At 40.9% G+C, this 11607-nt stretch overlaps 3 protein-coding genes across 5 annotated transcripts in view; all 3 read left to right on the top strand.

Annotated features, from left to right (window-relative positions):
- Nucleotides 1-7126, top strand: part of LOC118432811 (non-neuronal cytoplasmic intermediate filament protein-like) — a 21223-nt gene extending 14097 nt beyond the window's left edge. The window contains exons 1-7 of one of the 3 annotated variants that reach the window (XM_035844434.1): nt 2511-2951; nt 3128-3188; nt 3306-3401; nt 3649-3819; nt 4345-4470; nt 6149-6367; nt 6799-7123. In XM_035844434.1, coding sequence (XP_035700327.1) covers nt 2587-2951; nt 3128-3188; nt 3306-3401; nt 3649-3819; nt 4345-4470; nt 6149-6367; nt 6799-6813 — 1053 coding nt within the window. In that variant the 5' untranslated portion in view covers nt 2511-2586 and the 3' untranslated portion in view covers nt 6814-7123. Of the gene's footprint in view, nt 1-2510; nt 2952-3127; nt 3189-3305; nt 3402-3648; nt 3820-4344; nt 4471-6148; nt 6368-6798 lie in introns of those variants that run through there. The other 2 variants (XM_035844442.1, XM_035844449.1) reach the window with 2 other exon arrangements.
- A 765-nt stretch (nt 7127-7891) lies between these two features.
- Nucleotides 7892-9606, top strand: LOC118409115 (endo-1,4-beta-xylanase A-like). Its single transcript, XM_035809981.1, has 4 exons — nt 7892-8170; nt 8898-9049; nt 9458-9550; nt 9593-9606. The coding sequence occupies exons 1-4, from the start codon at nt 7983-7985 to the stop codon at nt 9604-9606; spliced, it is 447 nt and encodes a 148-aa protein (XP_035665874.1). The 5' UTR covers nt 7892-7982.
- Nucleotides 9607-9786: 180 nt separating this feature from the next.
- Nucleotides 9787-11607, top strand: part of LOC118410600 (endo-1,4-beta-xylanase 3-like) — a 7677-nt gene continuing 5856 nt past the window's right edge. Inside the window, exons 1-4 of the mRNA XM_035812376.1 lie at nt 9787-9893; nt 10376-10515; nt 10943-11097; nt 11432-11521. Of these exons, the coding sequence (XP_035668269.1) occupies nt 9813-9893; nt 10376-10515; nt 10943-11097; nt 11432-11521 (466 nt within the window). The 5' untranslated portion in view covers nt 9787-9812. The remainder of the gene's footprint in view (nt 9894-10375; nt 10516-10942; nt 11098-11431; nt 11522-11607) is intronic.

Here is an 11607-nt window from a genome sequence, read left to right as displayed (position 1 = left end):
TCTTCTATCGTACACTTGTTGAATAGATGTTTTATAAACTTGTTTACTATCGTTACTTTAGTTGTACATATGGTAGGGACATTTTAAGTTCCCGTTGACTGGGGTTATCAAATGTTTGAAGTATACGTAGTTTCCTGCCACTGCAATTATTCTGCGCAGACGTCCTACCTTGGAACAGTCCATATTCGTACATATCTTCACCGTGGTGCAGTTAACCACAGTTGTCTGTAAAATCCTATACAACGCCTTAACGGATGAAACCTGTGACATGGAGAAATGATAGTATCTAGGGTAGGTAAATGTTGAATGTAAATTGTGGACACAGTCTTTTCATAGTTTAGCATGATGAGTAGGAATTTTACGAATCACATTTACTTATCCTTCAAAAATAGATTAACATATCCTGTGTTCACCGGTTCACCTGTAGGTCACCGTGGTAAAATTTGCACCGGAATCCCTATAGAAATCAATTTGTCAACAGAGGACGGAAGATGATGATGCCAGTGCATAGGCCTTGCAACACAAAGATTCTGTGTACATCGATTCATTTAAATATGCTTGCATTATTACTCACAACTACACTTTCCTGTGTTATGAACAAGGACAAAGTTCTAATGTCTCAACTTGCTCGATGTTTCCGTGCTCATAGATTGCCCCTTTGCAATGTGCCTTTAAACAATCATAACCAGGTCACAGCTACTGAGACTGAGTAAGTTTGACCTCAGATGGCTTATAACGTGTCTGTTCCGCACTTTCCGGCAATTTTTTTTCTTTTAGTCTTCTGACAGTGTACATGATGCTCTCCTAGAGATAAGCACAAAGGAATATAGAATTGAGCCACAAAATATGTTCTGTGTGGCATTAGAAAAACCAGTAGATGTTTGAGCAACTTCAGTTTTTAAAAATTTCTGACACCATGTCTTATAAGGATATAGTTATAGAAAAGTTTCCCCAATATGTGAAATCATATAAAAAATCACACGAGACGTATCACATATCACTATTGTATTTCATCGTTTAAACTATGTAATCCACAAACTGTACGATCTATAATATGCATCTTACAGGACATTCTGACCCCCTCTTCAGTATTGCTGCCTATTTAGTCACCTTAACAAATTCAGTTCACTGACACAATGCCTGCTATAAGGTCCTGTCCTTAACTAGGATCTTGACTAGGATCTAGGATTATGTCGGGTGGAAGATGTGTTCATTGCTGTACGGGACAAATGATTACACTGCAATATTCCATGAAGAGCAATACAAATACTTGGCCAACAGCTAAAACTAGTCTCTTATAATACAAGTGCCAAAAAAACTTGTTGTATATCGTTACTTCAGCGCGTAATTAGTTGTAAATAGGGAAATCACAGGAGTATTAACATTTTAGGTTCCCGTTATTTGGGGTAATCAAATGTTTGAAGTAGTTTCCGGCCACTGCAGTAATTTTTTTGCAGAAGTCCAAGCCTGGAATTGTCCATATTCGTACATATCTTCATCGCAGTGTATTTGAAGCTCCGATCTATGTGCCGTTATACAGCTGTCTGCAAAATACTTGAGAACGCCTTCAACGTAAGGAAACGTCTGACATGGCGAAATGTGCTTTCTTTGAAGTATGATAGTATATAGGCTAGGTAAATGTTGAATGTAAATTGTGGACACAGACTTTTCACAGTCTTTGAATTTTGTCATGATGATTAGGAATTTTACGAATCACATTTACATAATATTTCAAAAATAGATGAAAAGATCCTGTGTTGCTAAGTCACCGTGCCATAATCCTTTTTGCACCGTAAGCCCTATAGAATTAAACTTAAATTTGTCAATTCCGCAGAGGAAGGAAGATGACGATTTTAATGCGTGGGCCTTGCGACCAATTTTTAAACGAGATTGTTCAGAGCAAGGTCATTATACTACTTCAAGACAGTGAACTAAAAAGTTTGAAATAATTGTACACAGAGATGGCGGTGGACATTTGCTTTTAAGGCTGACCGGAGAGAAACAGTTGTTGTCGAGAGAGTTTAATAATTTGAATGTTCGGAGAAAGAAACTGCTGCGGTAGAGTGACTTGTAGACCGGTAATTGAACAGTGCAGCGATGTGACTTTGAAGAAAATCTTGTGTTGCGCTGAAAGGCTCTTTGTTGGTTTTGCAGAATAAATGTAAATAAATCAGTTGTTTCTTCTCATAATTTCCAATTAAAAACTGCAGACAGCATAATGAAAAGCGATTGGCTCAGCGATTTATGTCAAACATTTGTTTGCCCTAAATACTAACGATCTGTTATTTCCACACATCGCATTCCGTTCGGGCTCCAACCTCTAAGTTTAAAAAGATATGCTGACACATTGAGGTCGGCTATGTCCTTGGTAAACCTCCCTGAAACCAGGAACCAATGGGTTTTTATAATCTAAGACGAAGTTCGCCAATAGCGAGCTTCGTGGGCAAAGCAGATTATTGGCAGAAGGTGACGGCATGTTAAGTGACCATTATAAAACAGCAAAGCACCAGAACATACTGCATAGAGGAGCTTGCTACGAAAGCTACTATCAAACCAAAGACACGCTCGAAGCTCTAAGGACACGCCATGGCCACCAAATCACGAGCTGGAGTCGGCGGCGGAAAGTATTACCACGCCACCGATGGGGCGGTGCAGACCCTCGCTGACGCCAGGGTGACCCGCAGCGGCGAGAAGAGGGAGCTGGTGGTCCTGAACGACCGCTTCGCCAGCTACATCGAGAAGGTGCGGTCCCTGCAGGAGCGCAACACTAGGCTGACGACCCAGATCCGGATCCAGGAGGCGAGTCGGAGCGAGGAGTCGAACATCACGACGCTCTATGAGACGGAGCTGGCGGAGCTGCGCGCGCTGGTGGACCAGCTCACCCAGGAGACGACTCAGCAGGAGGCCGAGAGGGCCAGCTGGCAGGCACAGTCCGAGGAGTGGCAGGCGAAGTAAGTCACACATGATACTTTAAAACAAAGAAATTAAGCAACTGGATATTCATTCATTGATTCATAAATGGTCATTCATAGTCAAACTTTGAATGAAGCGCATTATCAGTGTAGAAACATGTCGACGTTTGAATGAAAAATTATTCAAATTTTCTATTCACTTTGATTCCTTGCAGATGCGAGGCCGAGACTGCCGCAAATGCAGCAAGGAGGGCTGAGCTTGCAGCGGTCAAGAAGGTGTGTTTGTCGTTCCATTAGATCTCAATGGTGCTGATATGCCGGGAACATATCCAATTCTGAACTTTTTTGGAGTATTGTATATACAAGAGTGTTTGCATTCTCTTTATGTATCAGGAGGTGGGTGCGGCGACTGTGGAGCGTGTTGGAGTGGAAAACAGGCTGACCACAGCTCAGGAGGAGATTGATTTCCTCAAAATTGTCTATGCTGAGGTGAATATGTTTTTATAGTGTTTGATACCTTATGTATTTATCGATCTCTCATTCTTGTATTGTATCGAAACCTGGAATGATTATTGTACCTTTTGAACTCACTCGTCACACTGTGAATCTCTCTTTCAGTTGCAAGAAACTAGAAAATCTTTAAAGATTTTCCCACTTAAACTTAATTTCACGCAGTTAGTAAACTGTATATGGTCATCTAGTTTCTCAACATGCAAATGATGTGTTTCCCATACAGGAGACTAGGAGGGTGCAGAGCCAGCTGAACGAGGCCGTGGCCATAGCTGAGACGGAAACGCCATACTTTGGAGGCCCAGACCTGAGCGAGACGCTGCGTGAGATCCGCCTGCAGTACGAGATCATGGGCCAGGCCAACAGGGAGGAGGCCGAGGCCAAGTACAAGGTCAAGGTGAGAATGGATGAAACTTTTTACTCACTGGCACGGCAAAAATATGTTGAGTTTTGTATGATTTCAATAGCGAAGGCCTTTTACGTGTAGAAAATAGCATTATTAATCAGAGTACACATATATTGGAAATGTACCAATATTTTGACATTGACATTGACATTGAAGACGATAAAATGACTCGTTCGTGTATTGGTGTTTTTTTCTTTGGCATTTCTTAAAAGTAGAAATCTTTTTCATCAAATTGAATGAAGTATTCCAGTTGCTGGAATGTTGCTATGTCTCTTGTGTGCTATGTATGACATTCCTCATGTATTTGAATTACAAGTTCAGGAATTAGGCTTGACGCCGGTATCTGTATCCGCATTTGTATCTACATAGCCTGTACAACCGTCCTTCGGTATAACACTCCAGCTTATATGTATGGTACCGCATGAAGTCAGAACTAACAGATACTAGTATACCAAAAAACAGCGAAACAAACATGCAACTTAAACAAGATAAAGTCGACATTGCTTTTACACCCAGTTCAGCGAGCTGTCCCGGCAGCGTGAAGCGGATAGCGAGGCTCTGCTCGCCCTCCGGTCCGAGCTGACCAACCTGAAGGTGACTCTACAGTCCATCACCGGCGAGACGGAGGCTCTAAGGACCAAGGTTGGGTCATCGTCTATATTATAACAATGTCTACCATAAATTAGTGATATGCAGTGATAGACATACATGTAAGATATAGTGTGCAGTCCTAACCCTATCTAGACCAGGGGGGGGGGCTAAAAGTGTCTGCGCCAAATTTGACGTCGTATAAAGGCCGATTGACGTGTGCCATGACTACGAAACTTGGTCCTTTTGTTTTGTTTCTTTGTTTGTGCCTTTATTTTAACTCGATAAATACTCCATCGGCCTACTAGGCCGCTTTTCATGGAGGTCGCGTAAATTTTACCTGAAATATTGATGGCAACAATTCTGCGAAAGGAAATTGAGTTTGTAGATTTTCGTGTTGCCATGTCAACGGGTTTCTGACAAGTGTATTTTACCAAAGTAACTAATTTAAGTTTGCATTATGAAATTTTATGATTTTATTTATTTTAATCGGTAAATATATCAAAGAACAACACACAGTGGTGATGTACTCTAGTACAGCCAATATCATCATCATGGTTTTATTCCTAGGCCACACATGTTTATGTATATCATCAACATCCTGTGTAATCTTAAGTTACATCCATAATCAAATATTCATAATCAATGCTAATTTGATGACGTCTTGGATCAAATTCCAAGATGGTGGACAATGGCATTATCAACGATAAATAGATGTTCTTTTTACTCAAATTCCGTCCAAATCTTTTTTTTTCTACAAAACACAATCACATTGACCTTTTGTAGTCTACTTCCATTGGGTTTTGGGGTTATATGTAGAAAAAAACTTATTTTACAAAATTCAAGCTTGTCGATCTAAGATGGCGGACAAATGACGTTATTTTCTGACGTCATAATTACGTAATATTTCGTCATAACGATACCAAACATGGGAAATATAAAAAATTACCAGTACATCATTCCCTGCAAATTTGATGATCGTTACCCAAGCCGTTTTGAAATTACGAAGGGGGGAGGGGTCAAAAGAGCCCGGTCTAGATAGGACTAAACATATGAAAAAAAAAAGAAAATCGCGAAAGATAAGAACCTTAAAATTTCAAACAATAACATTGTCCATTAAAACAGATGCTTAATTTCTACATTAGAAACCAATGTGAGGTACGTATGAAACTGCGAAAGAAAACGAAAAGATGTAACCTCTATGTTTCTCTATATGCTTTCGACAGACGAGGACAATGTGGCACTGCATTAAATTTTATAATTATATTAAGAGTGCCAAATAGACAGTACAGTCAGAAGGTAAAGGTAATTTTTTTCTTTTACCTCCCCGACTCCAACCAAATTTAGCTGTCCATGTTTACATCTGGGTGAAGTGAGGTAGGTCGTGTAAATTGTCTTTCCTAAGGGCACATTGTCGGGGACATCGAACTCAGGACCTTTAGATTCCGAATCGAACGCACTTCCAGTTACGCCACACGCGACGCCACTGAAAGCTCTGTTGATATTTGTCCGTCGGGTTATATTGAAAAACAGTGTGAGTGATCTACAGTGCAGCCACCTGCCCCCTACTGCACAACTCAGGTATGCAGGTGGGGGGGGGGGGAGTGCTGCTCTGGAAATCTCTTTAGACACGTTTATAAAGAGTAGAGGATATGTGTGATCTGACGGAACTATACTGTATTAGTAGACATTACTAGCATGGACTGCATTTTCTTACCTGTTTTTATAATAGTCCGGTTCGCTGGAGTCGACCATGGTGGAAACAGAGGCCCGCCGACAGAGGGAGATTGCGGAGTACAAGGCCGCTATTGCCGAACTGGAGCGGCAGATGGAGAGGATGAGGGGGGAGATGACCCAGCACAGCGTGGAGTACCAGGAGCTGATGAACATCAAGATGTCGCTGGACGTGGAGATAGCGGCCTACAGGAAGCTACTGGAGGGCGGAACTGGGGTAAGGATGCTTGCATAATAACATGTTTCTAATACGGGTTAGTTTTCACGTTTTATAACACAAAGATTAGATGAATTTCCACCATTCCAGTATTTTTCTTCAAGACAAATTGCTCAGAAAACGTAAGTAGCAATATTTGCTATGGCAAATCCCTGATTTATAGCAACTTTGCAGCATCAAATATAGCGAAATAGTCTCGAACAAGTTTCTGTCAAATAAGTTACATCTGTAAGATGAATCAAAGTTACTTTCTGCGGATTCGCTTTTCTATTGCGTTTCACATCAGTAAAATAAATCTCTATCTGAAAGGAACCTAAGAAACCGTCATCTTCAAAACATAAAACAACTATAAGCGTCGTCATTATAAAATTTATGTTTCAACTTATTATTACATTTTGTATAATCATTTCTTAACTCTACTCCTATGACAGGCTCTTCAGGTCTAAATCAGTCCTGAGGTCAGCTGTCCTGAGGTCAACATGCAGCCGTGAGGTCAGGCGTGCGGTCACGACGAATATTAAGTCATCCGACCCTACGAGTAGAGAGAACACCTTAGTCGGCAGTTCGCGCTATATAGCGAAGCCATATGATGTCATAATGTGTCGGTGAAAAAGTACAATGTACTTGTATTCATCCCACAATAGCCTTGTTCTTGACATTTATCATATCGTCTTGTTTCTAGATAAATTCTCAATATGCATGATGTAGTCCTGCATCCACGTGTTCTGTTCTACGAGCATTTGTCATTGTGTGCGACGTATTACAGTGATGTAGTAGGTATCTACTGAATGACAATAAAGAGCAAAAATAGAAATGTGTAAAATCAATTTCTTTTCGTGTATTCTTATACCCCCCGTGTAGAAATTAGCATTTCCAATCAATCATCATTTTAACAGTCGTGCATGGTTTAAGAGATGACAGATACCATGTATTAGAGAACTTGGCTATCTGTTTTACTTTCGTTGCTTAAAACATGACAAAATACCCCCTTAGCAATAGCCTTAGCAACACTTTTGCTAAAGATTCTGACAGAAATGACATTAAAAAAACTTGTAATCTGCCTCTGCTAAACGTTAAACATTATAGCACTTTTCCTTACATTTCTACGGAGGTTATTAGCGCAAAATACTACAGCAAATTTATTTTTATGTATTAGTTTGGTTTTTAAGTGCAATCTGATCAAGAAACCTCCTTAGCGATAGCCTTAGCAACGCCCTAAGCAACGATTTTGTCACTACAAGCTGACAGATCCGTCATCCTTCACACATATGGGGTGTGGTAAGCAGGTTAACAACTGCCTTACTCCTGCTGCATCGACGTGCATGCCTTGTGAACGGAACATATGGACCTGTTATAATAGGGGCGTGTTTCTCGGAAGCAGTATCCGATCTTATGTTTGAATATTTCAGCAGACAGGAAGACATCCTCGTGCATTTGTTTACTTTATGGTCGATACCAAACATTACTGAGTGGTTTGGTGATAAAACGGAAAATCCATCTCGTTACATAAGCTTAAAACATACACGCTTATCAAGGGATAAAATAAGAGCAAGCTGGAGGCACTTAACCCTTGGTACCTATACTGAGACACAGCGTGTGGATAGGTACGCTCAACATGTTGGCAGGCCCAGTTTTCGCCGTGCTCCTCTGTGCAGCACTGTGCGGTGCAGAGTCTCAGATCTTCCGTAACGCCGGGTTTGAGTCCCCGCTGGGCCCGGATAACTGGTCCTGTAGCGGCTGTACCGGACTGCAGTATGGCGACGACAAGGTGGAGGGAGACTACAGTATGGAGGCACAGGGGAGGTGAGTGAATAAAGCTAAGGGCAAAACCCGCCGTATGTGTTATATGTCCGTACGTTTTTAATTTGGGAGGTCACGTCCGCCACGTTTTTCTAAAAAAAAAAAAAAACGTGGGGAAGGAACGGCAAGAGCAGGGAGGGAGTACGTCTCAGCGCACGTCACTCGCACGGTTGCACAAGGTGTAAGTGCCCGAATACATACTGGTTTTGCATGCACTTAAAGTGGTACGGCGCGGCCTATCTGCGTGCTCCCATATCCGTTGGTTTCCGTAGGATTTCGTAAGAAGGCGGTACTTTAATAACACTTACGGATCCCCCAAATTGCCCACGTTCTTGCACGTGGACACCACACAGTTGCACGCACGGCTGGTTGTGCCCTTAGCTTATTGGTCCCATATAACGTTGTTACATAACATCGCGGACGAACATTGCAAACTGAACTACTCTGGAACTACTTCTTTTCAAGTGACCTGTTTTCAGTACATAGCACCACACGTTAAGACTAAAGACAAATTTGTTTTCAATTGAATGCATACTGCTCATGAAATATTTGATAAAATAAAATTCTTATAATAAAAGGTAGGCATAAGTTGTTTTTCATGAAATGAAAAAGTCTTATAAAATTAGAATACAAAAGTAAACTGACACATCCCCTCTTCAAATTTTGCCCATAATTACACAAAAGCACGATATTTTTTGTGAGGCACTAAGAGGTTTTGCTTCTTTTGTAGGCGGGCTGATTGGGCAGGTCCAACATACCTACTAACATATGGTACTGACGTCATTTCCGGTCAGACCTATGACTTCCAGATCTACGTCAAACTTCTGGCGGACGGTTCGAACCAGCACGAAATCAAGGCAGTGGTATCTGCAACATTCTCTGGTAATAACTGATATGCATTCATCTTTCTCTTCTTACGTATTCAATACTACAGGATTTCTAGACATACATTTGTAATTGTACAGTTAAAATTTCAAATGAAATTAAGAAATTGAAAAATGAAAAACAACTGCATCGTAGATTGAAAATGTAATCAGTTATGAATGCAAAGATATTAAAGAAATGAATCTTCTTTCGATAGAGTGCAATCTTAAATTTTCATCCGATGACTAAGCATTGACTATAATATTATATTCCCTGTTTCTAAAATCTGCTAGTCAGACCAACATGTTCAGTAAGTAGCATGATGGCAGATATTCAGGCTGTCAAAACTTAGATATAACTGTTTCATGCACTGAGCTGTAAGTCACACCACTTGCGTAATTGAACACTGGAACAACTATACCACAGATGGAGAGAAAGTGTACCAGAAGATCAGCTCCCCCACCTTCATCAGTCAGAATGACGGCTGGTTCAAGCTTACAGCCAGGGCCACAGTGCCAGGTGAGTCCTCTGTTTTGATTTTTTTTTTGGTCGTTTGTACAGTTTTTACTGCTTGACAAGCATAAACTATATCTTTGTAACATCATTTTGCTGGTGATAAATTTACAAAAAGGTTATCATAAAAATGCCTCTTAGTGTGAATACTGTGCTTGAGATATTTGCTGGCGATTAAAGCATTTGCAAAACTGGGGTTTTAGATCCGAGGTACTTTGGATTACTGACTTTTTGTTTTCCCATAGCTTACAGTAAACAGGTGACTGCCATGCGTATTTACGTGGCCGGACCTCCCGCTGGGGTGGACTTCCTGGCAGACAGGGCTTCCCTGATGGAGTCCTCTATTGTCGTGAGTATTTTCACCATATAGAAATTTAGTGGCTTTTCTTCTCTTCAAAATCAATCAGGTCTAAGGGTATGGTCACAACTGTATTGCACAAATCACTTGAGGTCCAAAATACCAAAACTGTCCGCTCTATACTTTCATATAATGCAAACGTATGGTTCCATACCGGTGCCTCTTGTACATGTACGTAGTGACGTGTTTAAAGTTACGTTTCATTGTCCAACTATGCGAATTGGTGCTCATTACTGTTAGTCATTTCTTCGTACAATGTTTTTAACCGTTTCTTCATGAGTTAATCATGATTCACTTGTATTACCTATAATTTATTTTGTTATCATTGCCATTTAATTTGCTTTCGTATTCCATATCGGGCTCTCTTTTGGAATCAGTCACAAGACTAAAGGCTAACTCAAAGATGAATAGATGAATGAATGAACTATTTCTGTTGTAAAGTGACCACGTCGTACTGAATTTAATTTTTCCAGTCGCTGATACACAAGGGTGAGATCCTGGAGAACCCCAGTTTTGAGACTGCCCTGGACAGCTGGCGATGTTCTGGGTGTACGGGACTCCACTACACCACTGATCAACATACAGGAACTGCAGCCATGTTAGCTCAGGACAGGCAAGTAACAAAACAGAAGGCTCTCGGGGACTACACTATGTGCAACTAGGTGTCACAAACGCACAAAAATGTCCAAGACAAAAGATATAAAACCAGGTGCTCTGCTGTAGTACCATGGTCAGTGACAAGAAGCCAAAGTTGATCTTAAACTTTTTTAACGAAAATACCTACCCTAATACTATATACCATCACAATCCATTCAGAGATTCTCTAGTTATTGCACCGAAAACTGACACAATGTATATACGCTTAACATCGTTAACACGTCTTGATAAAACCTAAGTAACGTTCCCATAAAAATACAAGAAATCTGAGTATGAAAAGTGTGAAAACAGAATACATAACGTACGTACAACGTAATTACCAACAGATACATGAACGCTATATTTTAGATAAAACATTATCAATCCTCACCGTTGTTGTGCAGATCCGCCGTGTGGGCAGGTCCGTACCAGGAGCTGTACTGGGGGTCGTCAATACGCGGCGGGCAGTGTTATCAGTTCAACGCTTATCTCAAGGTGCTCGGCAGTGACACCACAACGCAGTACGACACCAAGGCTTCACTAGCCGTCAACTTTGACGGTAAGGAGATATTGCTCAGTAAGGTTGGATATGTCAATTTACTATCGGAATGCAAAGTCGTGAGAAAAGCCATCTTGTGCTAACAGACTGAAAAAGAAGTACATAATATATCTGTGAAGGTTAACGTTAGACATCCAGGTAAAAGATACGCAATGTAACCGTTACTCATTTGACAGGCAACTAGAAAGATGTTGGGGAAAATAATATATAGTGTTGCTATAACTGTAACATGTCTTGCGTAAGATGCTAGTACTGCTGATGTAGCTGTTTGTCTCTTTGCGAAATTCTCTGTTCTTCCACAAAACATTTAAAATGATTTGCCTTTCTAACTCAGATGGCAGCTCCGAACACTCCGTCATTTCAAAGGCGTTCATCTCCGGCGCGGACGGCTGGAAAAAGATGGAGGGAGACGTGTGTATGGACCGTACGTATAAGATCAATTTGCGATGTGTTGACCCAGTGTACTTTGTCAAATGCACAGGCCTTCAAATTCACTATACCATATTGCAC

This window comes from Branchiostoma floridae, chromosome 2 (assembly GCF_000003815.2).
Source record: "Branchiostoma floridae strain S238N-H82 chromosome 2, Bfl_VNyyK, whole genome shotgun sequence".
Classification (NCBI taxonomy): Eukaryota; Metazoa; Chordata; class Leptocardii; order Amphioxiformes; family Branchiostomatidae; genus Branchiostoma; species Branchiostoma floridae.
The sequence above is the reverse complement of the archived record's forward strand: the minus strand, read 5'-3'. Positions and strand labels throughout refer to the sequence as shown.